The sequence below is a fragment of the Hetaerina americana genome, unplaced genomic scaffold, assembly GCF_022747635.1.
Source record: "Hetaerina americana unplaced genomic scaffold, ioHetAmer1.1.p SCAF_4, whole genome shotgun sequence".
NCBI classification, from domain to species: domain Eukaryota; kingdom Metazoa; phylum Arthropoda; class Insecta; order Odonata; family Calopterygidae; genus Hetaerina; species Hetaerina americana.
The window spans coordinates 6,203,662-6,231,540 of NW_027286985.1; the positions used below are offsets into that span (position 1 = coordinate 6,203,662).

At 36.6% G+C, this 27,879-nt stretch overlaps 1 protein-coding gene across 1 annotated transcript; it reads left to right on the forward strand.

Annotated features, from left to right (window-relative positions):
- Positions 1 to 56: 56 nt before the first annotated feature.
- On the forward strand, positions 57 to 27,879 carry LOC139691791 (transcriptional regulator ATRX homolog). Its single transcript, XM_071589657.1, has 10 exons — positions 57 to 320; positions 417 to 530; positions 604 to 695; positions 771 to 913; positions 1,252 to 1,591; positions 9,501 to 9,697; positions 12,978 to 13,088; positions 15,987 to 16,182; positions 21,797 to 21,946; positions 26,005 to 27,879. Exons 4-10 carry the CDS (start codon positions 896 to 898, stop codon positions 26,988 to 26,990), a joined length of 1,998 nt encoding a protein of 665 aa, XP_071445758.1. The 5' UTR covers positions 57 to 320; positions 417 to 530; positions 604 to 695; positions 771 to 895; the 3' UTR covers positions 26,991 to 27,879.

The window sequence follows — 27,879 nt, forward strand, 5'->3', positions numbered from 1 at the left end:
TGAAATAATTAGGCGGCAAAAGTGTATTAAGAAAAAAATTGGAACCCTTATGTCAATTGAGAACTCTGAGAAGAAGTTATTCCATTTTTATTGGAATTAGCTTTCATTCTCTTAATCGGAGCATTCCAGACTGTTTGTGCAGAAATATTTTTCTGCATCCGCGTTTCTTGTGATTCGGTTAATGTTATTCGAAAATGCCTAAGCACATAACATCAAAAAAATTCCTATCCCCGTCCTTAAAAGGAGAAAAATGTACCGGAAAGATAGTAGGAAATATGGAGGATAGTACTTCTGAATCATCGGAAGAAGTTGATTCGAAGGTACATGTGCTAGTATTTAGAAACTACGTCAATTTCCAATCTATGATTGTTGTTTCTGCTAATTCTCTCTCTGTCCATTTTGTTCCTATAAATAAGGCAAAAGTAAGTCGACCCTTTTCGGAAGCTCAGTATGATGATTTATTTAACTCAGTTTTAACCAAAACAAAATTGGACAAAAACGGAAAGTTGGCAAATATTCTACATGTAGAGGTACGAGTACCCCACCTTTTTTAATGTTTTTTTTTACATTTTCCAATTATAAATGCTGATTCATATATTGTAGGAAGATAATGTTGCCGTTCCCGAACCAAATGCGGCTTTATCTCCTGCTGAATCGGCTGAAGAAGGTTCAAGTGAATTTGACAATGCAAATGGGTAAAGAAACCTGAAGAATACATGACTGAAAATACTGATATGAGCCGTTTAAATTATCGATTAATATTTATTTAGGACTGCAGTGAAGACTCCTGATCAGCGTATTGACAATAGTGTGCTTCCACCAATTAAGAAGAAGAAAATTAAATCAAAGATAGCTCTTCTAAACTTAAAAGTGAAACCAACCAGACTGAATTTTGATGATCCAGCTCTTCAGGGTACATAGTAATCTATGCATTCATTTTAAAAGATTTTAAAACGTATCGTAAGAAATAATTTTTATGTCTTCATAAATTAAAAAATCTAATAATGTTGTGATGATTTCCCTAGGAGAACCTGATATTCCATCCAAACCTAAGAAGTCCAAATCCCTGCTATGCAAAACCTCTAAGAAACCCAAGACCTCTTCCAAACCATCAGATTCTAGTGACCTAAAGAGACCTAATATACCTGATTTCAAGAAAAAAGTATCAACCGCTTAGCATAATGGCTTGAATAGTCGGTAAAATGATATTGATGGGATACTGAATTTATATTATGTTTGCATGATTTTCAGAATTGCCCGAAAACTCCTGATGTGAAAGGCTCCCAACAAAAAGAACTTGTGACTCCTACTGGGAGAGCACTCAATGATAGTCAGTTGAGTGCAGGAAGTATTGGTCATCGAAGAGTTAATCATCCGACACCCAATTCATCCCAGCTTTTATCCAGTCAGTCTAGTAGTGTTATGATGATGGCTCTTTCTCCAAGATCAAAGCTATTTCGACTACAAAGAAAACGAAATGTGGGATTGTGGGTACAGTGCACAAATAAGAGTTGTTCCAAGTGGCGGTATCTTCCTTCTACTCGTGATCCCACTGAAGTTCCTGACAATTGGCAGTGTTTTATGAACCATGGTAACTCAAATATTTGTCTACTGTTTCATTCATTGCCTAATTAAAGGGCTGAAAATGTCTATTTATTTTAGATAAAGCATAGATTTGAATGAATTAATACAATGTTTTGCGGGTGTAAGGCTATACAATAAGAATTTCGACTGTGATATTAACATTTTTAAATCTTCCCCCCTAAATGATGGATATTGGTCAAATTCACCGTTGAAGTGTGACATTTTGTTTTCAATTGGAACGCTTTCTTTGAGGGTTATTTTTCCCCTCCTTTGGGTTCAGATAAACTCTTGACCTGCCACCTTCCTCTTTACCCTTGCGTGAATATTTGGTTGTAATTCGTTGAGTACTGACTTAAGTTGTTAAATGGATTTTGGCACATTATGTAGAGGTTTGTGATTAGTTATGACAGTGGAACTGTTCACAAGAAATCTTCCGGAGCCTTACAGGACCTCAGTATTTGTGCTTTATTTCATTATTTTACTGCTCTGAACATGCACAATAAAAAATAGCATAATATAAGCATAGTAGCCCAAAAAAGGATTCTCAACATTTTAATATATTAGTATCCACCTGTGGTTGACATGTCTCATTTTCTCTTTCATAATACATTTCCGATAGGTATCTTTGCCTCTATATCATTGTAATTTTTATTAATCTGCCAATATTTATTCTTCCTGGTATGTCTCAGTATTCTTCTCATTTCATATTTTTCGTTAATAATATATCAATTTTCCTCTAGAGCATTTTCATGCTATTATTTTTGGTTCTAATACTAGTAGAATTCTCGGACAAAAGTTAACAAAAGTAATAAATGTTTGCAGAAGTACTCCAGCTGGGCAGTCTGAAGTAATTTTATTGATCTGGACCTGCAAGTCTTGACTGTACAATTTTCTTCATTTCTTGTTTGCAGTTGCAAGTAGACTACTTGTTCTTTCAGCAGTATTCTTGGTACCAATGACATGGAGCCTGCAATATAGATATGTACATGGTAACAATTAAACTGTAGGTTTCCTGCCCTGTTGTAGCTGTTGCTCGCTTGATTTTGGTCCAATCAACTGTGATTATAGTTACAGGGAGTGGTTCTTCCAGAGAAATGTGCTCGGCATGCAAATCTTGATACCCATTACATGTGCTGAACCTATTGTGTATTTTATTGTGATGAATTTCACTACAAATAACATGTTATTAAGGTTGAGCATATTCCCTTGAAGTTTGACACACAGATAACTTCAAGCTATTCTATCCTAAAAACTTTTGTCCACTTATAGCTTGACATAATTGTGCATTTTTATAAATCAGTATACCTATGTAATTAAAGTAATAATCAAGTGCTCACTAGCTTTCTGTCACTCTACTTGAAAGGTACTAATGCACCTCATACATTTCTTTAATATCTTGCTTGCTGTTTGTCTCTAAGCATATTGGTATTCATCATCAATAAGAAGAAATACATTGAATTGTGCCAGACCCCAGTTAACATCATTATTAACAAATGCCGAAACTACTGATGATAGTCCCCCAAATCACTTGTGTATGGAAAGGATTCTAAAAGGTTTCCAGTAACACTCACCTCACAGTTCGGACGTATCTGCCACAATCAACTGTCTCTACTTAAGACAACACATCTTTGAGCTAATCTTTGCCATATTTTGGATTCCCAAGATCCTATGTCATTCCATTGGCTTTCCTGTAGTCTGTGTGCATGAATTCACAAAATAATTTCCGAGCAAGTCATGGCCACTCGGCACATTCTGCAACTTTACTTCAGTTTATATGCCAGTATTTCTTACTTATTCCACAGAAATGCCTTATGGTAGCTACTCCAAACACAATCCCACTACCTCTCATCTGGGTATAGTGATTTCAAAATAGACAATAATCATGGGTAGCTTCCTCATGTTTTTCAAGACATAATTCTTTTTCGGAGGTGAGTCCGTTTAAAAAATTGTGCATGAGTTTAGTTAAAAGGTTTTATTATTGTTGTATTCCTAACTGCATTTATTTTTGCTTAATTTGTCAATGCACTGGAGTCCTGCACTTTAGAATTTTCTCTTAAGAATAAGTTTCAAAATATTAAACTATGGCATCCAAAATGCCCGTTTCTTTGAATGGGCCTCAAAAAGGCTCAGAAAATATGAGAGCTCCAGAACACAATTAAAATGTAGGTTTTACAAAAGCTGAGAATTTTTTTCAGAATAGCATGTATTTGTGACAAAATATATACATATGGCCTAAATGCTCGCTAGTTTATGTTTTATATTATGCTGTTAATAAAAGTACATATCATTGATATTATTGCTCTCAGCCTAAAGAGAGCTATTAAACCCAAAGATATTTTCTTTATGTTTGATATTTTCAGTATCCTTTTTGATTGAGTTGAGTTTCATTCATGGTTGGAGTAAAATGCTAGTGTGATGGAGTGTCATAGTTGGTATATATGAAATTATATTCACTGTCAAAGTTAAAGATAGGTGGTTAAGGATAAACTAAATTGGATGTGATGAAATTTTAGAGGAAACATTGCATAAAATTTATATCATACGGTTGGTGGGAAAGAGCATTTTGCGGTTGGAACTTCCCATCTTGGGCCTTTGAGCTTGCGCATTGCACATGGGTGGTGGGAGGGCCTTACTTCAAGCCTTTGTGGCTAACTTGGCTAGTCTTCCCACAACACCCCACTTCCAAATGTTAACAGTCCTTTTCCTTGATTGCTCATCAATAAAACCTTGTTCATTGGTTTCCTATATTTCACTAATGTGTCAAATTATATTTACATATAGTTACATATATTTGTATTATAAAAGAGTATTTTTCTAATGCGTAATGTTTTGTGACTACATATTTGGTCTTAGTAAAGAAAACCTTTTATGTTCCTTATATTGTGCAAATATTAAAAAATTATAATATTAAAAGAAATGGGCTTTTTTTATTTAAGAGATTGTGTTCCCTGAGCCAACACAAGAAGTGGGAACAGTTCAGGATATGCAGGAATCTCAAAGTGTACATATAAATCTTTCACCATAAAAGGATACCTCGGTAGCTTAACCGGCACTTGGCCTGATTTTGAAGGATCCAGGTGTGAATCCTGGTTAAGCTGAATAATTTTTGTATTTTTAAATTCTCTTATTTTGGTGCACATCAGTAGATTACTCTATTAAAGTAACTTTCATGGTATTTTCTTCTGTTCTTCAAAGCAGTTCAGAATGTTGATATATCTGCTCTTCTTTATAAATTGTCATCAGTTTTATTAGTCTCCTATTTGAGGTCCAAGAAAGAATGATATATGCAACTCCTCCAAAACTCATTTTTGTCCAGATAACCTTGATTCTGACTACATATATGACTTGATACATTTTGAATTTTTTGTCTTTTCATAAGCTGTATAATATGTGTATATTTCCGGAAGATGACATGTGATTATTGGTGTTATTTATTGTGAGATGCATCACTCTGTGACAGATTGCCCAATATGTTTCAAAATGGATCCTATCAGTCAGGTTTTCATGAAATGTTTTCTGTAAATTCTACAATCTAAAATTTTCCCTCTCATGACCATATACTTGCCAAGACATAGAGATTCAAATTTGTAAAAATACTGATAGGAATATAATTTCTAAGGCTAATTTTAGAGCACAGTGAAGAAGGAAAAGTTATTTCTCAGTCCAGTTTTACAAACACATCTTATTCCTTTTTTCATTGCTTGAATTGTTGCACCCTATTTCACCCCTGAACATTTCATAGCCGCCTTTATTTGCAATAATTTATCTATGACTTTACCTTGGAGCCCCTGGATATTTTTTCCATGAAATATGCTCTTGGTATCTTGTTTTTTCAGGTGTATCTCTGTTCAATCAATATCACTAATTTTTATGCCCCAAACCAAACATAATAATAATAAATAAATTACTGAAACTACTTCTGTACCTTAGTAATAATGTGAACTATGCTAAAGTAAAATGAGAAACTACCTAGGTAATTAAAAAAAATAAGACCAGTATTTCTGCTAATAGTAAAAGTGATTCAGCTTCTACAGGAAAGTTGGAATGACAAGTAAAGGATATTGATAGTCTTATTTTGGCATTGTGCAAAGGTCAAAATGGACCACCAAACTTGCATATAATATTATTTTGCAGAAAAAACTCATTTAATACTGAATAAATTAAACATGGCATTTTATTGGTAAATATATTTTAGAAGGATGGGAAAATTTTTCCTAGTCAGTCTCTTCCTGAGAAATGACTTTTGTTTTGAAATGAAAATTTGAAAATGCTGACTATTTAAAATTTGTTGTCTCAGGCGTAACTTTGTGGAATTTGCATAACATATTGAAATGTAATGAAATAATTGACTTTGTGATTCCACAAACTTTATTTAAAAACACGACCCAGGTTTCGACCTGATGATGACGTTCAACGTCGAAACCTGGGTCGTGTTTTTAAATAAAGTGTGTGGAATTACAAAGTCAATTATTTCATTACATTTCAATATGCTGACTATTTGTAAAACCTCTCTACGACTTAAATTAAATATAAAATGCCAATTTCTAGTAAGTAATGATTAGTTTTCTATAATATACACATAATTTCAGGGTAAGGGTTATTGCACTAAAAGCAGCGAAGTGGCAAATAGTCTACAGCAATTTGGTTACTGTAAAAAAAACTCTGGCTCCCCTCACAGTGTGGTCAACCCAAAAATGAAGGTGGATGCCCTTTCCTTTTACCGCATCTTACTAGTGTTATCCATTTTTAATATTATAGTTTTCACCTTTATTTTTGTTATTCCACTCTAATGTGGTTTCGGTACATTCTATGACCCATCAAGGTTGATTTTAATAGATGAGGGTAGAGCTTGCCTTTAGCTTAACCCAATGGCATGTGAAATTTATATATTCATGGCACTGTTGCCAGTTCCTCTTTCTGCTCTGCTTTTAATTTCCCAACGAGTACAAAACCTGAAAATTAAACCTCAAGGGTTTCTGATGAAAATATCTAGAGCTGGTCATTATGCAAATAATCTACGCACTGGGCTACCCTGCTGCTAGGTAGAGTTGTTTTTTTGCTATGTTCAAACTGATCAGAATAACAGTGGGCATGAGGCATGATTATTGAAACACTACATAGTATTTTGAATACTGTATCAAATTTCCTTGAACCAGAAAAAATTCAAGGGAAATGGAAGGAAGATATAGAAGAACTGAATGATAAAGAACTAGACTAGCAAGGTTAAACATAGAAAGAGAATATGACAAAGATTGAGATAGCTTAGGTCCAGGCATACTAGACAATGTGATAGAAAGGTCATGAAGAGAGATGAAACCAAATACGGCTGTAGGGGTAGACAACATCTTACAGAACCACATAAAGGTTTGGGAAAATTGGGAGGAAGAATTTTTATTGACTAATTCATAGCATTTGTGAGAGGAATTTGGCCAGAAGACTTTATCAGATTAGGGTTAGATCCTATTCCAAAAAAGGGAAAGGCTACATTATGTAAGGACTACAGAACAATAAATTTGTTTTCACATGCAGCTAAAGTGGTTCCCAGGATCATCAACAAGAGGATGGATTACAGGGTAAATGATTCCCAAGGGAATTATCAGTTTAGTTCCAGGAAGGGGAGAATCAGGATGTATTTCCCTGTTTCATAGATTTTGAAAAGGCATTTCATGAGAGTGAATCGGGAAAAACTAATGAATATAGGAATAGATGGGATAGGAGACTAGTCTGCAATCTGTACATGTTTCAGACTGCTCAGGTGCGAGTGTGGAATGTAAAGTCCGGATGGACTGTGAGGAAGAGGTGTAAGGCAGGGTTGCCCATTATCACTGGTGCTGTTCGGTGTACATGTGGAGGAAATGATTAAAGAGGCATGGGAAGATCTGGAGATAGGAATGAGAGTCCGTGGACAATCCATAAAATCAGGTTTGCTGGTGATCAAGCTTTACTTTGTCAGTCAGCCAAGTAGTTGCAAGCATTGCTGAGTGAATTGGAAATTCAGTTTGATTGGTATGGGATGAGAATCAATATTAATAAAACAAAGGTTATGCGATTTGCCAGAAAGGAAAAGGCAAAGCTAAACATTGAAATAGGGGGACAATAGCTAGAGCAGATGGAACAGTTAACGAATCTTGGAAGTGTTTTGGAACAAAATGGTCAAAGTAGTAAAGACAAAAGGAGAAGAATTGCGTTAGGCGAAGAAACTTTCACTAGGATGAGAGAAGAGAGATTGAGTAAGGATATTAAGAAATGGCATATCTAAATTTTGATGGAGCGTAGGTATGTACAGCATGGAAACTTGGTCATTGAAGTTGGATGATAGTCATACATTGGAGGCTTTTGAAATTTGGATGTGAAGAAAGTGAAGTGGTCTGAAAGGAAAACAAACGAGGAAGTGTATGGTGGGGGACGAGAGTGAATTAATGGGATAAAGCATAAATAGGCAGGAAAAATAGATGGAAAGCATATTGATTGACAGTAGGATGCTTAAGACTGTGATAGAGGGCAGAATGTTTGGTAAACAAGGAAGGAATAGGATAGTGATGTTGGACGGAACAAAGGGAGTATGGATGTGTATGGAGTTGAAGAGGGGCTTATTGTAGAGTAAAATGTTGGGTTGTTTTGTTGGTAGAGAGAAAGGGAATTGTTTGGTAGCTTGTAATCTCCCAAAAATTACCTTAACTGGTAGATTACTTATAATAATAATCAATTTTCTTGGCCAGAGTTTCATCTGTTCAAGTACCGTATTGCAAATATATAATAAGTTACCGCCTTGGACAGGGGTCATAGGGGTTGGAACTTAAAGGAGGTGCTAGAAGAGGAAAAGGTAATGCCGAGGAGTGATGTGAATCTTGTTAATCAGAATATCAGAAGGGGGAATTGAAGTAGAACTTGCGGGTACTGGTAAACGATAATATATTATTGAAACAGTGATTATAGATAAATAATACTTTACAATTGATTTGAGCAACCTCAGGATAGTGCTAAGTTTTTATTGAAAGTGACAGAAACTCCTAAATTGCTCAGGTATTGGCTAAACTTCCTGGAAGGTAGTTGTGGTGCACAACTTGCATTGAGCCTAATGATATTTTCACCCTTTCATAGTGTTGCTTTACTTTCCATGTACTTCCAGTGAGCTTCAGATATTTTTCTTGAAGGCTTTTATTCCATTACAAAATTCCTATGCATTTTCTCAACATCCATTGTTAATTATTTTCCTTCTTTCTTCCAATAGTTCCATGATTTTTCTAAATGTACTTCCAGACTAGCTTTGAGACTGCATCACTTTCAAAATGTTCATTTCTTCTCCGCTCTTTTTTGTATTCTGTAGCTGCTAGAATTTTACTTGGCATTTATCGTTACTAATTTTTGGTTGCTCTAAATTATGGTTCAATTACCTGTGATATTTTTTGAGTGGGTATTGAAGGTCTACTTATTGAATTTGGCAATTCTTTGCCCCTGAGATGCTTTCAAAGCATACTTTCTTCAGGATTGATTTTAAAAGTGGCTGAGTTATTGAAGTATATAATTGTTCCCAACTATTTATTTATCTTTAATTGGGGCAAGATTGAGACTATTTGGTCCCTTCTTCCATGTAACCCGCGAGTACAACATGGAAGACAATTACAAAACACCCAAGCCCTAGGTGGAGGAAAATCCACCCAGGTGAAAATCGAACCCATGACCTCTGGGATGGCAAGCAAGAACATTATCCCGTAGCCATCTGGAGATGGCAAATTTTACTATGTACTAATGAAAACTCTCTATTTACTAACTACCAAACTATGTACTAGCTGTGGTTGGTCCCTTTATTGACGTCACAAATTAAGATGGTGCAATGTAGTGTCTTTTTACAATCCGTATGAGAAAAAAACATGAAAAGGTCTAATTTTGATGGTGTAATTTTCAATTTAATGCAGATATGAAGTATGCCAGCTGCTCAGCTCCTGAGAAGGGGCCAACTCCTGTTGAAGAGGAGGATTTGATCCATAATATATACACAGCTGGCTCTGTGGTCTGGGGGCATCTTGCTGGGTATCCATGGTGGCCTGCCATTGTAGACGATGATCCTGATGTTGAACAGTATTACTGGGTCACAGAAACCTGTGATATTCCTGTAAGACTTGTAGGCTTGCCTCATTTTTCTGAGAGTGAAAGAGAGAATGGATGGATGGACCATTTACAATAACCATGCACATACATTTTTACTTGGTACATTAAGTGTGAAAATTTATTAAACCCCTCCAAAGTGCATTGAATATAAAAATTTTTGAGATATAGTCAATAATCAATTGAGTTGATAGCCAATCATTGCAAGGAGAATATTAATTAATTTGGACACATCAAATTGCCTGGAAATAGAATAATGCGTGCATGGAGTAAAAATATGTATTTCTTACAACTAAACTGATGAGTTTTGTTTTTACATAAAACCAACATTTGCAGTTTCCTTAAAGCATGTTGAATATGGTTTTAATTTGAAATCTTTGATTTTAAGATAATACTGGTTGGCATAAATTGAGGGTTTGCATAAATGCATGCATTTGCATAAATTAATTTGCATTATTAGATATCCCTCAAAGCCAGAGGAAGGCACTATTGAATGATTAAGGGGAAGTATTGAATTATTCATATATAAAAGGGGTCTTACAGAAATAATATTCACTGTGACTGTTCACATGTACACCTGGTGAGGAATGGGTTTGTGTGGTGGCTAGTGTACTGGCTTCTCACCCTGAGGGCCCAGTTTCAAATTCCGAAGGTAGCAGATGGTTTCAAAGTAATCCCTATATGGGGATGCTATGTGGAGGACACTTCAAGCAGAATATGCCATCCAATGAGTGGAATATTAAATTTTGGATCTTTCATTAAGAGTAGGTTGATACCAAGATGTTAGGCTTCTCTATACCCTTCTTCTCCAATTATCTGAAAATCCTAGCTCCACTTAATTGCCCACCTATCACTAATTGTGCACATGATGTCAACAGTCAATTGTCTCCACAAATGACTTCTACTAATATACACTTAGATTGCCTGTAAGTGTGGGGAATCAATAATAATATGTGCTCCATTTTCAGTTTAGTATTATTGCTACCCAACATTGATGATCTTCTCCCCCCCACTCTTAAATCGCTCATGCTTTCATAGTGGTAGTCCCATCTGTCTATCCATTTCACAAGTTGAACATATTTTTTTCGATCTCTTGTTTGGTATTCTCTTACATCCTGGCTCTTAGCATTATCTGCTTTGGTTTTTCAAGGTTTTCATGCGATGATGATGAGGTTTTTCCCTTCCCACTCCCAGGTCTGATTTCCAGTCTTAGTCCTATTATTGCCAGGATTATTATTATTATCATCATTACTTTTTATTTGCCCAGAGATCACAATACAAAAATACCAGGTGGGTGGTGTATGTACATGATATAAGGCACGTCAAAGAGGAGCAAAGACACAGGCTCAGTTAAGATACATAAAAGAATAGATGCTCATGGTTACATAAATGTTTGGTACAAACCCATGAACATTGGCTGTAACATGCACATACAATATCAAATTCAGAAAAATCATTGATCATTAACATGAATCAGACCATGACCATTGCTAGAAACTAAAAGTATGAACATACTGGTTGGGAATATTGTTGAGATCTTCATCAACCGAGTAAAACATATTGCGCTGTAGATATCTTTTTAATTTATGCCTGAATGCAGCAGTTCCCTTTGTATCCTTGATACTTTAGGGTAGTTTGTTATATAATCTGATGCCCATTTCATTGGGTCCTAATTTCAATGCTTTAGTTCTTATATTCCCATAATGGAAGTCATTCCTGCCTCTGGTGTAATGATGATGATAGGCAGAGTTAAGAGAATAGTTGCCGATGTTATTTTTTATTTAATATGTTATTTATTAATTAATTAACATTTTGTTTTTGTCCCATTATGTTGCTATGGTAATTAACCAAGGCTATATCTCATTGCCTTCCTCTGTAGTATTTTTGGTATGATACCAAAAGGCCACCCAAACATGCTCCTCAAACAGGATATGAAGACATAGTAGTTTACCTCATTGAGGAACACATGCTGTATTGACTACCTTTCGTTTGTATCCTTCAATCTACCTTGCATGGGTGATTCTACCGATGGTAAATATAATTGTTACCACTGGTATAATTTTTAGGCTCATCTGAATATGCAAGTCATTCTTCATGTCAAAGTTGTCATTCTTGAGTTGATAACTTACAGATGTGTACTTCAGAAGAAAACGCCTCCTTGTATCTCTCGGATACATCAATTAATTGGTCCTGAGTAATGGCCGAGTATCTCAATGATAATATTTTATGAATAAGATCAAATTGAGAGTGGGGTAACTAAAAGTTGGTCTGTGGCACTTGTCAGGGAATTAAGGTGGAAGTCTTGTAATTTTGAAATTACTGTAGGCCAAACATACAACTGCAGTATCAAAAAAAATTTAAATTTATCTTTGCAATTCATCACCTGGGTCCAGTATTGATCCTTTTATAATAAAACGGAAATTTCAAAACAACACACACACCAATTTCACTATACTGTATGACATGAATGTCACTTCAATCCTACTGCTTGAGTAAATATGCAGATTATTTTTATTTCAATGTGAAGTTTTTTCACTTGAAGAACACCACAAACTTCCTGCTAACTATGTAGATGCAATTCAAGCCATAAGGAATGAAAAGTTGCATAAATTACTGGTTTAATGGGTAAAAGCAGTTCAATTGTATTGCTGTTTTTGCCCTCTTCATGTATTTCTCATATTCTCTTGTAATTGATTGACCTCAACACTGCAAATTAATGTGCTTTCGACCATTCCCTGTGGTAATTTGATATTTTCTTGAGGACTGCATTCTCCAATTGACATCCCAATTCCCAGAAATGGAGGGATCCCAAAATTGAGGCCTCCAAGGAAACAATGAAAATTTTCAAAGAAACTGCGGGAAATGCCACATTGTTGCATTGAAACAATGAAAACCTAAATATTGGCATTTAATATACTCTTTGATTATTTTCCATTGGTAATTTTACTTATTTCGGAAAAAATTACTAAGTCCTTTTTAAACGTGTTCATGTAACTTCATATAACTTTTTTTAGACTGTAAAAATGTATTAAAGCATTATTGGTAGGCAAATTTCATGAACCAGCTACTTTGTAATAAAGGTATCAAACGAATGAAATATTATTCTAGACAGTGCTATCAATGAATGGCATTGAAAGGTAATGTAAATTTGTAAACAAGAATTGAGCAGAATGTGCAAAGTTTTCATATTAATTGTGTATATTTTATGTCAATGTTCAGCTCTAAACAATTCAGAACGTTCTCCAATTAGAAATCACATGTTAATGTTCGTGTAATTATCATTTCAGACACATTACAATGTGACATTCTTTGATGACAAGCCAGTTACAAGAGCCTGGCTAACTCCTGGGGCAATCACAAAATATTCTCAGCCAGATAAAAATAAGGATGTATTCAAAGTAAGTGCTTGACCCTAAACTTTTTAGGAATAAAAAGCAGAGTAATCATTTATTTGGGCCTTGTGCATTTAGATCTACTTGGAACTATCAAATCCACACTTGTTAGGATATTTAATTAAATATGGGAATAAGCCTTTTGAAGTTTGATTCTAATACATCACACAAGTTACAGATCTTAAAATAAAAATATTTTCCCATTTAACTGTTGATTGGGAGATCAACTTTTCCAATTCACAGATTTCAGTTCTCATTCATTAAAATACTTGACTGTAATCAGAGGCTGATGGTGGGTTTTGCCATGGACAGAGCTAGAAAAATCTTTACTATTTAATCTCATGTGATAAATTTTATGTGCGTATATTTAATTATTATGGCAATTACAGATATGTATGGTAGAAAGAGCACTATTATGAAAAATCTATAATTGAATAAAGTTGACCGACTTGATCCTCTGCCTTGAGTTGACTCAAGCCCCCAAACTAAAGATTCCAGGTCATATGGCGTGCCTCTTGAGCTGAAAGGCAGCCGAACAGCTTGTTTGGGGTTTTTCTCTATTTTATTATTTTTCTTTTTTTGTGTGTCAACTATGATTTTACGCTTGTAAAAGTAGACCCGCTCTGTGAGAAAGGGATAATCAGAGGTGGAAAACTTATGGACTCACGATCATCACCCCCTTCATGATTGTTACATGGGTTTATGTGACTAACCTATACTTAGCTGTGTTTCATATTTCCATATTAAAGCCACATTACCAGTCATGGTTAATTTATAGGCCCCAGTTAACACCGTGCTTTTTTGTTTTCTACATCTTATAACTTAAAGAAAATCTAAATTCATTGAAGTTGGTACTTAGCTTTTTATTTCATTTTTCCCTCCAATGACCAACTGGAAAATTATACATATTTTATTGAACATGTATACACTTTCAAGAAAGTGTCAGGTGCTCCCCTTGGGTTGTCATTTGTCAGCATCGGCTTTAATATGCAGTTTCCCAAGCAAGAGTCCTCAAAAATATACTCCTCAATGTTTTTTAAAATTTTCTACTGGGGAAAGTCTGTAGTTTTGTTTTAAGGAATGACAGTCACTCTCGTGAATTGCATTCACACACACACACTCATGGTTTGCAAGAATACCTCCTATGCCAGGGACCCGTTGTACTCACACAGAAATGAAAATTAATTAAAAACAAAATTAAAAAATCCAGAGGGACCCAATTTCACGTGAATGTCACTCACTCTTTCTGGGTTCCCAAGGATTCCTCCTATGCCAGTGGCTCGTCAATCATGCAGATGAATGCAAAATTATGAAGCAGATGCTTGCAAGTTCTGACCCATTCACTCAATCACTTGGGTGTGTTTGGAAATTGACCTTTGCGTATCGCACGTGCTCACGCTTTTTGGGTTTACAAGGATTTCTAATATTCCAGTGACCCGTCAATCACACAGATGAAAACAAAAATCTACTAATGAAGGTAGGAGGTAGCGGGGGTAGGTAAGTGCCTAGATAAAACCTGATACAAGGTGTTTCACCTGCCAAGCAGGCCTCTACAGAGAAGAACGAAATGTCTGGTGGGGAGGTTTGACTTAATGGGTCAGTGGGAAGGGAAGGGGGGAGGTGGGGAAGCTCGTGATTCGACAACAGGAGAGGGGTGGGGAGAAGTGAAGTCAGTCTCAGGTGCTGCATAATCTTGCAGCCAGACTGATCCTAAACTTTGTTGTTCCTCCCCTCCTCTTCATCCCTTCTCGGCAAATTGCTTGGGATCGGAGCAGGCAGCTCCATTTGGTCCACCTAAGCCCCAGGTTTCTCATCACAGCATGATAGGATTTAATTTTGGCCATTACCATTGGAAAAACTGTGCATCTAAAGTGCAAGAATGTAAATTTGCTTTCACCATATGACTTGATATTTTACTTTGTGTGGCATGAGATGTTTCTCATGGAAAAATAAAGTAGTGCTGCAGCTCTTGTGGACCAACCACCACCGATCATATTACAGAAAAAGAAATTTAAGGTGAAAATGTATTATTGAAATGTAATGAAATAATTGACTTTGTAATTCCACACACTTGTGGAATTACAAAGTCAATTATTTCATTACATTTCAATATGTTATGCAAATTCCACAAAGTTACGCCTGAGACAAAGAAAAGAAAATATATTAATTTTAATCCTTTACCCTAATGAATATGCCTGCAGGTAAACATAGGTATTATACTTTATTAAGGCACAATTTTTCAGTAAAAAGGCAATTTTTAGGCTTCATTGCATAGTGAACTAGTCACTGTATTTAAAGTATTATGATGAGAAAATGGGCTTTTTAAAACAAAGTTTTCCCCTTTTTGTTCTCTTCTTCAGGTTATTCACATCTCTACATGCTATTAAATGAATACGCATTACTTTGTATTAAATTTTCATTGTCAAATGTTTAATTCAGAAAAGGTGGTGAGAATTCGATGTATATAATGTCCAGCTACAACAACTTTAGCACTATCCTTGTACATGTGTATATTTTGCTGATGAAATTCATTTTCACGTGTATGTTACTCCTGGTACATATTGATACAGATACGCATCTGAAACATAACCCCATTGGATATAGTTTTATTTTTGTGGTGCAAGTTTCATTTACTCATAATAAATGCCTATTATTCTAGTCAGTACGGTTCATAGAACTCTTTCAGCCCATAGATAGAGGAATGATAACATTAACCTGTAAAATATAAAATTTTGGATATGTTTGGTAGCGTGTTGCCAAAGATGGGTAAATCATTTTCATTTAACTTTTTTAATAAATGGAAAGTAAAACTGTAATCTTTCCTAATTTAATCACACATTCAGTACATTCATCAGTTAAATATGCATGATTAAAATTTCATAATTTTTGCTATTGATAACCCAGATGTCAGCTCATGGGAATGATTACAGTAGAAGGATTGAAGTTGCAAAGCGCCAAGCTGAGGAAGCTCTGAAATTATCAGTTGATGAGAGGCTAAAGAAATTTAGTTTTGTTGCACGATACAAAGGTCCAATTGGCAAAAAGAGGTATCCTTCTGATTCTGAAGATGATGAAGTGATAAAGAAATCAATGAAAAGAGGTAATGAGACAACTTAATATTTTTTAATGTAGCTCAAATTTGGTTGGTACATTTTTACAGAAGCCATTTTATCATCATGCATGAACCAGTTATTATTGAAAAATGAACCTAACATTCTAACTAACCTTACTGTCTGTGCACTCTATATTTCTTTGTATTAATCATTAAACTCTTATAACTGTGTGCTTTCAATTGGTATAAAATGTGCTGCTTAGTTTTTATCCAAACAAATTATGGTTCCTACAAGCTAAGTCATAGTGAACACACATGCCTTGTGTCAGGCTCTCAAACGAGTTATTTTATAATAAGGGATTAATGAATTTAAAATGTCACACTAAATAATTTAAAAATTATTGATTTCAGTGCAATAAGTCAATTATAGGATTTATGTTGGCCGTCACTCAGTAGAAATTGTCACTAGCTAAGTTGTCCCATGAGTTATTTCAACTGTTTTTATTCATAAAAGTTTTGTATCTAAATAGCAGTTTTTGTTTATCACACAGGCTCTTCCTTTTGCTTGTTTATTAACATTTTTGTCACTCTGCTCAATGTCACAATGGTTTTAAATAAATCAAGTTTTTTGAGGGACCTACCTATTATATTATGTTCTTTGTTCAATAAGTCCTTAGGTAATCCAAGAATGGAACTTGTAACATTGGGAAAGGTTGGCTTTTAGTAAGCCTCATCTCTTAACAGAGTGTCGTTAAAGTTTCTGCTAAATCCATCCCTTGGTTTCATTTTCATTGTTGATTAAAGATACAAACTTTTTTATTTAGAAAAATGAAAAAAAAATGAGATTTGTGCAGTGATTAAGCTCTAATACATTTAACTCATACAGCTAGTATGCATTTGAAAGGCTTAACATCAAAAGAGATCACAGCCAAATTAGATGAAGTTAATTCCAAATTTGCTCATGTGTTTGCCACTGTATCCATTGGGTAATTGCATTTAAATTTGGCTGTGCATCCAAAAATGATATCATTCGGGACGTCCAGTGCACTTGACTTCCTATTAACTGAATGACACAATGATATGAAATGGCCTTGAATTATCAACGAATTAAAGCTCGTGGAATAGTTGAGACCACAGGCATGTCACAAGATAGTCCAGTGTTTTCAATTTTCTGCAAAAACTTTGGTGTGTAAGTGATATCTCCGTGGGTGCTACATTTGCTCTCAATGGAGAATAAACACAATTGTGTGTTCAATTTGGAGGCTGATTTGGTACTTTTCGACCGCAATCCTGATGAGTTTCTGAGTCAATACATAACTGTGGACCAAACATGAATTCACTACTCACTATACTCCAGAGACAAAGGAATCGTCAAAACAGGGGGTTTCTAAAGATAATCACCCTTCAAAGAAGGTAAAGACACTGAAATCGGCCGACAAGGTGATGGCCATGGTCTTTTGGAGCACACGGAATTGTCTACATGAATTACTTGCAAAAAGGGCTAACGAAAAATGGAGAGTATTATGTGTAGTTACTTCACTGATTGAGAAAAGAAATCAAGAAAAACATACACTTAAAGAAATAAATCTCTTCCATCAAGAATTTACCTGGCTGCATACCAATGTGTTATGGGTTTGTAAATGATGTAAAGTCTTGATGGTGAAAATTCTGGAATTAAATTTCAAGTGATTACATAATGCACATTATTCACTAGATTTGGCCCACATTGACTTATTTTTTATTTCCAAGTTAGAAGAAATGCCTTGACAGAAAATAATTCATCTATATCAAGGAGGTCATTGCCAAAGCAGGCACCTATTTTGATGGCCTTCCAAAATTCTAATTTTCTGGCCGGTTTAAAAAAGTTAGGCAAATGTTGGGTAAAGTGTATTGAGCAAAAGGAGTCTGCATTGAAAAATAAAAAAATAATTTATTTTTCTTTTTGTTTCCTAAAGATTTATTGAATGACCTACTTATGACCAAGATACGAGATACATGAAATTATTATTAGGTAATCTACCGGTTAAGGTAGGTTTTTGGGTGGACAAAGCTCCTAAATAAATATTTTGTGACTCCTAGCAAAACATCTACATCAGGTCCCTCTTCATCTCTGAGTACATTCTTCCTCTCTTCATCCCATCCAACATTCCTATCCTGTTCCTTCCCTTTCCTCGTTTGTCCAATATTCTCCCCTCTATCACAGTCTTCAACATCCCACTGCCGGTCAATACCCCCTTCATCCACTTTTCATGCCTCAATAGGATTTCTCCCAACAAACCCCTCTCTTCGCCCACCATACCAAGTACTTCCTCGTTTGTTTTCTTCTCTGTCCATTTCACCTTCTCCATTCTTCTCCACACCCACATTTCAAAAGCCTCCAGCCTACGTCTATCCTCCTGCTTCAATGACCACGTTTCCGTGCCGTACATAGCTACGCTCCATATCAAAGTTTTTATGAGTCTTTACTTAATATCCTTACTCAACGTCCCTCTCATTAACTCCCTCCTCCTTGTGAAAGCCTCTTTGCCTAGTGCAATTTTTCTCCTTACGTCCCTACTACTTTGACGTGCTGGTCCAAAACATTTCCAAGATACGTAAACTGTTCTACCTACTCTAGTTTCTGCCCTCCGATTTTAATGTTTAGCTTAGCCTTTTTCTTTCTGGAAAATCGCATTACCTTTGAGTTCTGCAGGAGACAGGGGTAAGTCACCACCAACACTTGGTTTAGACACCACTAAAGATGCAGGTGTACATGGAAAATGCTAGGTGACTCAGAAAGGTATCAGCTAGATTATATTCTGGTTAGACACAGGTTTAGGAACAGTGTGATATATTTCGCACAGCTTCCCGGGAGTGGATTCGGACTCTGACCACAATTTAGTTGTTATGAAATGTATCGTCCGTTTCAAAATGATAAGGCAGGGGCGACGTGTTAGAAAATGGAATGTAGAAAGATTAGATGGGTTGAAAAGGAAGGAATACAAACAGGCATTGGAGGAAATTGTGGAGGATGGTAAGGAGCTAAGTACTATCGAAGAAAAGTGGGAAAGTATCAAGAAAGGGTTATCAAAAGCCACAAAAAACACTATTGAAACTGTAAACGCTTAAAGGACTAGGAAACCTTGGATCACGGATGAGATAATTACAAAGATGGATGAGTGGAGAAAATGGAAGAATGTAAATACAAGTTAGGCAAAATGAAGTACAAAGAATTAAACAAATTGAGGCGGGCAACAAATAGGGCAAGGGAAGCTTGGTAGAAGACGCAGTGCGAGGATATGGAAAGTCTGCAGAGGAAGGGTGAAATTGGTACGCTGTACAGCAAAGTTAAATCTTTATTGGGAAGTAAGAAAGGGATATCTATGCTAACAGTTAGAGACAAGGCGGGTAAGATAATAGTTGACACAGAAAAGATCCAAGAGAGATGGAAGGAATATATAGAAGAACTGTATAGTAAAGAACTTATACTAGCAAAGTTAGACATTGAAAAAGAACATGACGTAGAGGAAGATAGCTTAGGTCTAGGCATACTCGATGATGAGATAGAAAGGGCATTAAGGGAGATGAAACTAAATAAGACCATGGGGGTGGATAACATTCCCACGGAACTACTGAAATGTACAGAAAAATAAGGGAGGAAGAGGCTATATGGGCTGATTTGTAGTATTTATGGGGAAGGAACTGGCCGGAGATTTCGTGAGATCAGTTTTAGTTCCTATTCCGAAAAAGGTGAAGGCTACGGGACAATAAGTTCGATATCCCACGCAGCTAAAGTTGTTCTCAGGATCATAAACAAAAGGATAGAGAGTAGGGCAAATGATTACTTAGGGGATGATCAGTTTGGGTTTAGGTAGGGGAGAGTTACACGTGATGCCATTGCAGTAATGAGGTTATTAATCCAGAGGAATATAGAACACAACCAGGAGGTATTTGCCTGTTTCGTAGATTTCGAAAAAGCGTTTGATACGAGTGAATTGGGAAAAACTAATGAGTGTTCTGCAGAAAATAGGAATAGATTGGAGGGAAAGGAGGCTAATCAGCAACCTGTACATGTCTCAGACTGCTCAGGGGTGAGTGGGGAATGGGGAGTCCGGATGGGCAGTGTTAGGAAGAGGTGAAGGCAGGGTTGCCCATTATCACCGTTGCTGTTCAACCTGTATGCAGACGAAATGATGAAAGAGGCATGGGAAGAACTGGAGGTAGGAATGAAAGTGTGCGGGGAATTCGTAAAATCAGTTAGGTTTGCTGATGACCAAGCTTTAGTTTGTCAGTCAGCCAAGGGGCTGCAAGCATTGCTGAGTGAATTGGAAATTCAGTGCGACAGGTATGGGATGAGAATCAATAATGAAACAAAGGTTATGCGATTTTCTAGAAAGAAAAACGCTAAGCTAAACATTAAAATAGGAGTGGAAAAAACTAGAGCAGGTAGAACAGTTTACGTATCTCGGAAGTGTTTTGGAGCAGCACGGTCAAAGTAGTAGGGACGTAAGGAGAAAAATTGCGCTAGGCAAAGAGGCTTTCACAAGGAGGAGGGAGTTGATGATAAGACTCGTAAAAACTTTGATATGGAGCGGAGGATAGCTATGTACGGTGCGGAAACGTGGTCATTGAAGCAGGGGGATAGACGTAAATTGGAGTCTTTTGATATCTGGGTTTGGAGAAGAATGGAGAAGGTGAAATGGACAGAGAAGAAAACAAATGAGGAAGTACTTGGTATGGTGGGCGAAGAGAGGGGTTTGTTGGGAGAAATCCTATTGAGGCAGGAAAAGTGGATGAAGGAGGTATTGACCGGCAGTGGAATGTTGAAGACTGTCATAGAGGGGAGAATGTTGGGCAAACGAGGTAAGGGAAGGAACAGAATAGGAAGGGAAGGGAGGAAGAATGTACTCAGAGATGAAGAGGGACCTGATGTAGAGTAGGGTGCTGGATTTTGAGTGTTGTTAGGAGTCACAAAATATTTATTTGGCAGCTTTGTCCATATATTTATATATATATATATATATATATATATATATATATATATATATATATATATATATATATATATATATATATACACATATATTTTAACCATAAACAGTAATCAACCCGAAGGTCGGTTTGGTAGGTTATGGTAGAGTTCACCCAGTTCGAAGCCCGACTTCCTGTGAAATTCACATATCTGGGTAGGTGGGGCCAGTTCCTTTCCCTGTGCCGGTTATGGTTACCCAGGAAGATCTGGTACCCAAAAAATCACATAGCTTGGGTGGAGCTGCAGGTGCTCAGAGACTTGCTCGGGATCAAACCCTGGGCCCTCTGGCCAGTAGTCCAATGCTCTACCCCCTGGACTACCGCGACCCACACACACACACATATGTGTGGATAAGGGCGTAATGCGCATATATATACTAGCTTTCTGATCTTTTAAAATTCCCACACTTAACCACAACCGGCGCAGGGAAAGGAACTGGCCCACCTACCCTGATGTGTTAATTTCACATGCCGTCAGGCTGGGTGAGCTCTACCATCTGCTACTTGACCTTAGGGTTGACTACTGTGTTTATGATTTTATTTTTTTAGTCACTGTAATTTATTAGTTAAATAAGTCCACATTGTAGAATTGATCCACTTTTTAATATTTTTATTAAATATTTTCTTATTTTAAAATGCTCATGTTTTTTAGCCGGAAAAGTACGAAGGGCAGATAAAACTGTATCTGAAGAAGATCCAATAATTGATTTTGAGGCATCATTAGAGATTGTGAAGGAAGTGAATCAAGTCCTCAATGAATTAAGTGCATCTGAGTTTGATGAAGATGAAGAATCAGGAAAAGGTAATGTTAAAATATTAATGAAAACTTGTATTCTGCTGTAATTTGTTTTACTAAGGTACAAAACTAATAAGTAATCAACCGAGTGCTAAATGTTATTCAATTAATGTTTTCAGCTGTATTGTTGATCACAAGTCGACCAAGATCACAGTTGATTTGAACCATATATCTTAGACTTGCCAGACTGTTGCTCTTACCAATTGAGCTACGGAGGAAACATAATTAACTTTGGAATCCATTGGGTGTTTGTGCAACCAAATGCCTCTATTCTTTTGCCAGGGAATGACCCTTAATATAATTGTGCTGTGATCTGCATCCTTCCACCTACCCCACCAATCCTTTGTTTGTCTTTTGTGTGTGCATCTATCCCTTTACCAAATACCTCTCTCCATGTGAATGAATATATATGTATAAAGGTAATCTACAGGATAAGGTAGCTTTTGGATAGACACTAGTACCAAATAATTATCTTGTCTCTCCTAACAAAACACAACCCAACATCTTCACTCAACAACAGACCCGTCTTCATCTCTGTGTACTTCCTTCCTCTTCATTCCGTCCAACATCTCTATCCTATTTCTGCCCCTTCCTCGTTTGCATAACAGTCTCCCCTACTTCTCCTCTATCACAGTCTTCAACATCCCAGTGCCAATCAATATGATTTGAATCCATTTTCCCTGTCTATTTATGATTTCTCCCAACAACCCCCTCTTCTCCCTAACCATACCCCCTCAATTGTTTTCCTTTCTGTCCACTTCACCTTCTCCATCCTTCTCCACCCCTGCCGTTAAAAAGCCTCCAATCTAGGTCTATCATCCTACTTCAAAGATCATGTTTCCCCGCTGTACATAACTATGCTCCATGTCAAATTTTTAATGAGGGTTCTCTTAACATTCTTACTCAACATCCCTGTCATCAATTCTCTCCGCTTTGTGAAAGCTTCTTTGTCTGACGCAATTCTTCACCTTACGTCCCTGCTACTTGGACCATTTTGGTCCAAAACACTTCCAAGATTAGTAAGCTGTTCCACTTGCTCTAATTTTTGTCCTCCTACTTCAGCATTTAGTGCAGCCTTTCTCTCCCTGGAATATGTCATAACATTTGTTTTATTCATATTGATTCTCATCCCATACCTGTCGCACTGAATTTCCAATTCACACAGCAATGCTTGCAACCCCTTGGCTGACTGACAAACTAAAGCTTGGTCATCAGCAAGCCTAACTGGTTTTATGAATTCCCCGCCCACTTTCATTCCTACCTCCAGTTCTTCCCACGCCTCTTTTATCATTTCCTCTGCGTACAGGTTGAACAGCAACGGTGAGAATGGGCTACCCTGCCTCACACCTCTTCGTAACACTGCCCATCCAGACTCTTCGTTCCCTCCTCGAACCTGAGCATTCGAAGACATGTACAGGTTGTGAATTAGCCTCCTGTCTTTCCAATCTATTCCTTTTTTCTGCAATATATCCATTAGTTTTTCCCAATTCACCCTATCAAACGCTTTTTTGAAATCTATGACACAGGCAAATACACCCTGATTGTATTCTATATTCCTCTTGATTAGTGATCTCATTACCACAATGGCATCACGCGTACCTCTCCCCTTCCTAAACCCAAACTGATCATCCCCTAAGTAATCATTTGCCCTACTCTCTATCCTTTTGTTTATGATCCTGTGAACCACTTTAGCTGTGGGGAAATCAAACTTATAATCCTGTGGTCCTCGCATGGTGTAGCCTTTAACTTTTCTGAAATAGGAATTAACACTGATCTCACAAACTCTTCCAACCAGATTCCTTCCTCATAGATGCTACAAATCAGTCCATAAAGTTACTTCTTCCCAAATTTTCCTAAACCTTTTAGTAGTTCTGAAAAAATGGTGTCCACCCCCATGGCCTAAGTTCATTACCATACAGTTCTTCTATATATTCCTTCCAACTCTCTTGGATCCTCAACTATTTTCTTACTATACTTATCTTTAACTGTTATCACAGATCTTTACTTCTTACTTCATTATTTCATTTTGACCTTCTTTTATACGAGGTCTGTCCAAAAAATATTGCGAATTTTGAATTTCTGCGGGTTATATAAATTTGATTTTTGTGGCATTATGCATGGTACTTATGTCTCTCCCTTATGCTGTAAAGTTCGGCAATTTTGAATGTTCCATTAATATTTGACAGCTTTTTTGCTGGGATGTGTTTTGTCTGTTCCAAAAAATGGATCTAAGAATATGTATCACATTTTGTGCGTAAAATCAAATTAAGTGCGCGGATGCATTCCGGATGTTGACTGTGGCATATGGAGAAGCTACCTTGGACCGAAGTAATGTTTTTCTGTGGAACAAAATGCTCTCAGAGGGCCGAGAAGATGTGAAGGACGAAGAGCGTGCCGGATGCCCAAGCACGTCAACGACAGACGAAAACATTGATGAAGTGAAGAAAATAGTATTGGCCAATCGTCGAATCACCCTTAGAAAACTTGCCGAGTACCTAAACGTAGATTTTTTGATTTTTACCTATGATTTGGGCATGGCATGGGTCACCGCGAAATTCGTACCAAAATTGCTCAATTTTGACCAAAAACAACAATGCTATGGAAACATTGCTAATGAGGTGTTGGACTCTGTCCGCGAAGACCCAAATTGGCTCCAGAGGGTCATAAGTGCTGATGATTCATGGGTCAATGGTTATGATGTGGAAACTAAAGCTCAATCATCCAAATGGAAGCTGCAGCACGAACCAAGACCAAAAAAGCACGCCAAGCAAATGTGAAAGTTTTGCTTCCAGTTTTCTTCGATTGCAAGGTCGTGGTGTATCATTGGGGTTCTTGCCACAGGGTAGAACGGTAAATAAGGAATATCACCTGCAAGTTATGCGCAATATGCGCGAGGCAATCCGTCACAAACGCCCGGATTTGTGGAGGAACAAAAATTGGCTTTTGCACCATGACAATGACCCTTGTTATACATCGTTGCTTGTGTGCAAATTTTTGGCCAAAAACAAAACACCAGTGATGCCGCAGCCACCGTATTCCCCAGACCTGGCCCCCAGTGAATTTTTCTTGTTCCCGAAACGGAGAGGCCCATGAAAGGATGACGCTACGCTCTGATTAAGGAGATAGAGACTGCATCTAAGGAGGAGCTGAACAAGATCACAAAAAATGATTTTTTGAAGTGCTCTGAGGGTTGGAAAAAACGTTGGCACAAGTGTATAACATCTAATGGGGATTACTTTGAAGGGGACAAAATAGATATTTTTTGAATAAATAAATAATTTTTGAAAAAACACAAAAGCTGTGATACTTTTTGAACAGACCTCGTAGTTGACCAATTTCACCTTTCCTCTGCAAACTTTCCATATCCTCACACTACGTCTTCCACCATGCTTCTTTTGTTTAATTTGTGATGCGCCTCAATTTATTTTTAAACTCTTGGCACTTCCTTCTGCCTAACTCTGTTTTTACATTCTTCCATTACCTTCTTTCATCCCTCTCTCTGATCATCTCATCTCCATCTTTCTGATCCAGGTTTCCCTGGCCTTTTCCTATAGTTTCTTTTGCGGGTTTCGATATCACTTTTTTAATATATTTCCAATTTCCTCAATCATACTCAGCTATTTTCCCTCATCCATGAGTTTCTCTACAACCAGCTGGTACACTTCCTTGTCAATCCAAATAATGCTTCTGCATTCCATTTCCTAACCTGCCGCCCCTGCCTTTTTTTTGAGACCGACATTAAATTCCCTAGCAACTAAATTGTGATCAGAGTTCTCATCTGCTCCCAGGAAGCTGTGCAAATTGGTCTCACTGTTTCTGAATCTGTGCCTAACTATGATATAATCTAACTGCCGATTACCTGGAATTAATTGATCAGATTTATAATGTTCAGTAGCTATCAGACCATGAAATAGAACATTTCTATATTACAAAGGTGAAGCTAGGTGAGCTTAGAATGTCAGATTGCTAAAAAAAAATATGCATAAAATCTTTTTTAGATAGTTTACATTTTTTGTTCATTAAGACATAGATGCAGAAATTTAATGATGTGTCATCTCTTACAGGTCATTCAAACACCAAAAGTTCAGGAATGGCTAAGAGCAAGAAAGAAAAGGAGAGCAACCCTGACAGGAAGCATGAGGGCCTTAAGAGGAAAGAAATTGAGCAGAAAGACAAAATGAAGAAAGGAAAGAAAAGCAGTGAAGAAAGAAGTGAGATCAAGGAAGTTGATAGAGTAAATGACAAAAGCAACAAAGATTTAATTAACAAGATCAAACTTAAAGAAAATAAGAAAAAGAATAAAGAAATTAAGAGAGATAAAAAGAAGAGCAAAGAAATTAAAGATAATGATGTGGATAAAGTCAGGAAGGACAAGAAAAAAACTAGAGAAACAAAGAAGAATATGACCATAAATATAGATATTGATGCTGCAGCAAAAAAGACAAAGAGGGGGCAAAAAGAAGGTGTGAATACAGTTATTAGAGGTGTTGGTGTCCCATCCAAAACATCATTTAAAAATGGTCTGGGTGGTTACAAGCCAGAGACTAATAGGAATGATGGCCAATCTTCCTCAACTGGTAAATCTCAAGAAGGGAAAACGAAGAAGAAAAATGATGGAAGAGCCAAAAAGGAAACAAATAAATCCGAAACGCCAAAGTACGAAAGTGGTGATGAAGTTTCATCAGGTGAGAGCGATGTGGTTAGGTCAAGGAGTGATGATGAATGTTCCTCCGTGGAAAGGAATGATAAATCTAGTTCTGATGCCGAGGACTCCTCTGATGAAGAGCTTATAGAATGTAAGAATGTAGGAGACCGTAGGGAAGAAGATGCAACAAGTTTACCTGTGAAGGAAATGGATGTAGGTCACATCCTTGTGGAAGACTCAGAATATGATGGAACAGAGGCAGGTGACTGCCTCCCTCTGCCTTCACCGGTGCCTAGCACCACATGTGGAAGGTCCTCAGCTGATCTGTTTGAGCGGCAGCTGGACAATGTTGATCAAGTATCAGCCGGTTCCCAGTGTTCTGCTGACTTTGAGGTAGAGGAATAGTTTCCAGTGACTAATGCCTTTTCCTCCACAGCCTTTATGTGTCATTACCAAGTTAAAACCTAACTTTTTTTTATGCTGTAATGTATTAGTCATGCCACAACCTTCTGTGGGACCTGTTTATTGTTTAAAATTCCTGATATCTGAGTTTTTTGTTTATTTATTTAAATGCACCTGCCATCTTTTGGATTGTAATCATTCCAAATAGAATTTTTTGGGGTCATGACATGTTTGAAAATTGGAAAAAGTACAGTGAAAACTATATGATAAAACAATTTTTAAGGGTCCAATGTTATATTTTGAATAATATATTTGATATGGCATAACTGTTTTGTTAATACATTTGAATTAGTTTGTTGAATTGTCATTAATTTCTCTAATAATATTTAAAGTTATTTAGTAGTTTTGTTATCACATTCTTATGGTTTTGGTAAACTTTAAGGTTCATTTTGTTTCCATAGGGCAATGTGAATATTTAAAAATTAAATATGTTTACTTGCAATTGCTCCTATTGATATTTTACTTCATGGCTTGTATGATTTACTTTTTCCTGTAATGTTAATGTGAAGTTGCCTAGTTGTAATAAAAAGGCCAAACTCTTAATTATATTGAATGTGTTCCTGCCGAGTGGCTCAGTGAATCCTTGACATGAAGCTTCATGTCCTTGTTTATGTTTAATGATATAGCTGATTTCAATGGCCAGTGTTCCAGAGGATATATATTCTTAACTTGTTACTGCTGAATACTGTAAGGTTAATAAGAAGCAATTGTATTAATTTGTTGAATTATTGAATAAAATTTCAGTTGTTGCAATTGTATTTTTGTATGAAAGTCTGATAGCATTTATATGAATGTTAATAAAAGCAAGGAACTACAGGTGTATAAAATATAA

What these genes read in the sequence shown, in the direction of transcription:
- LOC139691791 (XM_071589657.1), top strand. An exon ending in CAGAAACCTGTGATATTCCT is followed by an intron (nt 9,698 to 12,977) that starts GTAAGACTTGTA and finishes TTATCATTTCAG; the next exon opens with ACACATTACAATGTGACATT. An exon ending in AGATGAAGAATCAGGAAAAG is followed by an intron (nt 21,947 to 26,004) that starts GTAATGTTAAAA and finishes CATCTCTTACAG; the next exon opens with GTCATTCAAACACCAAAAGT.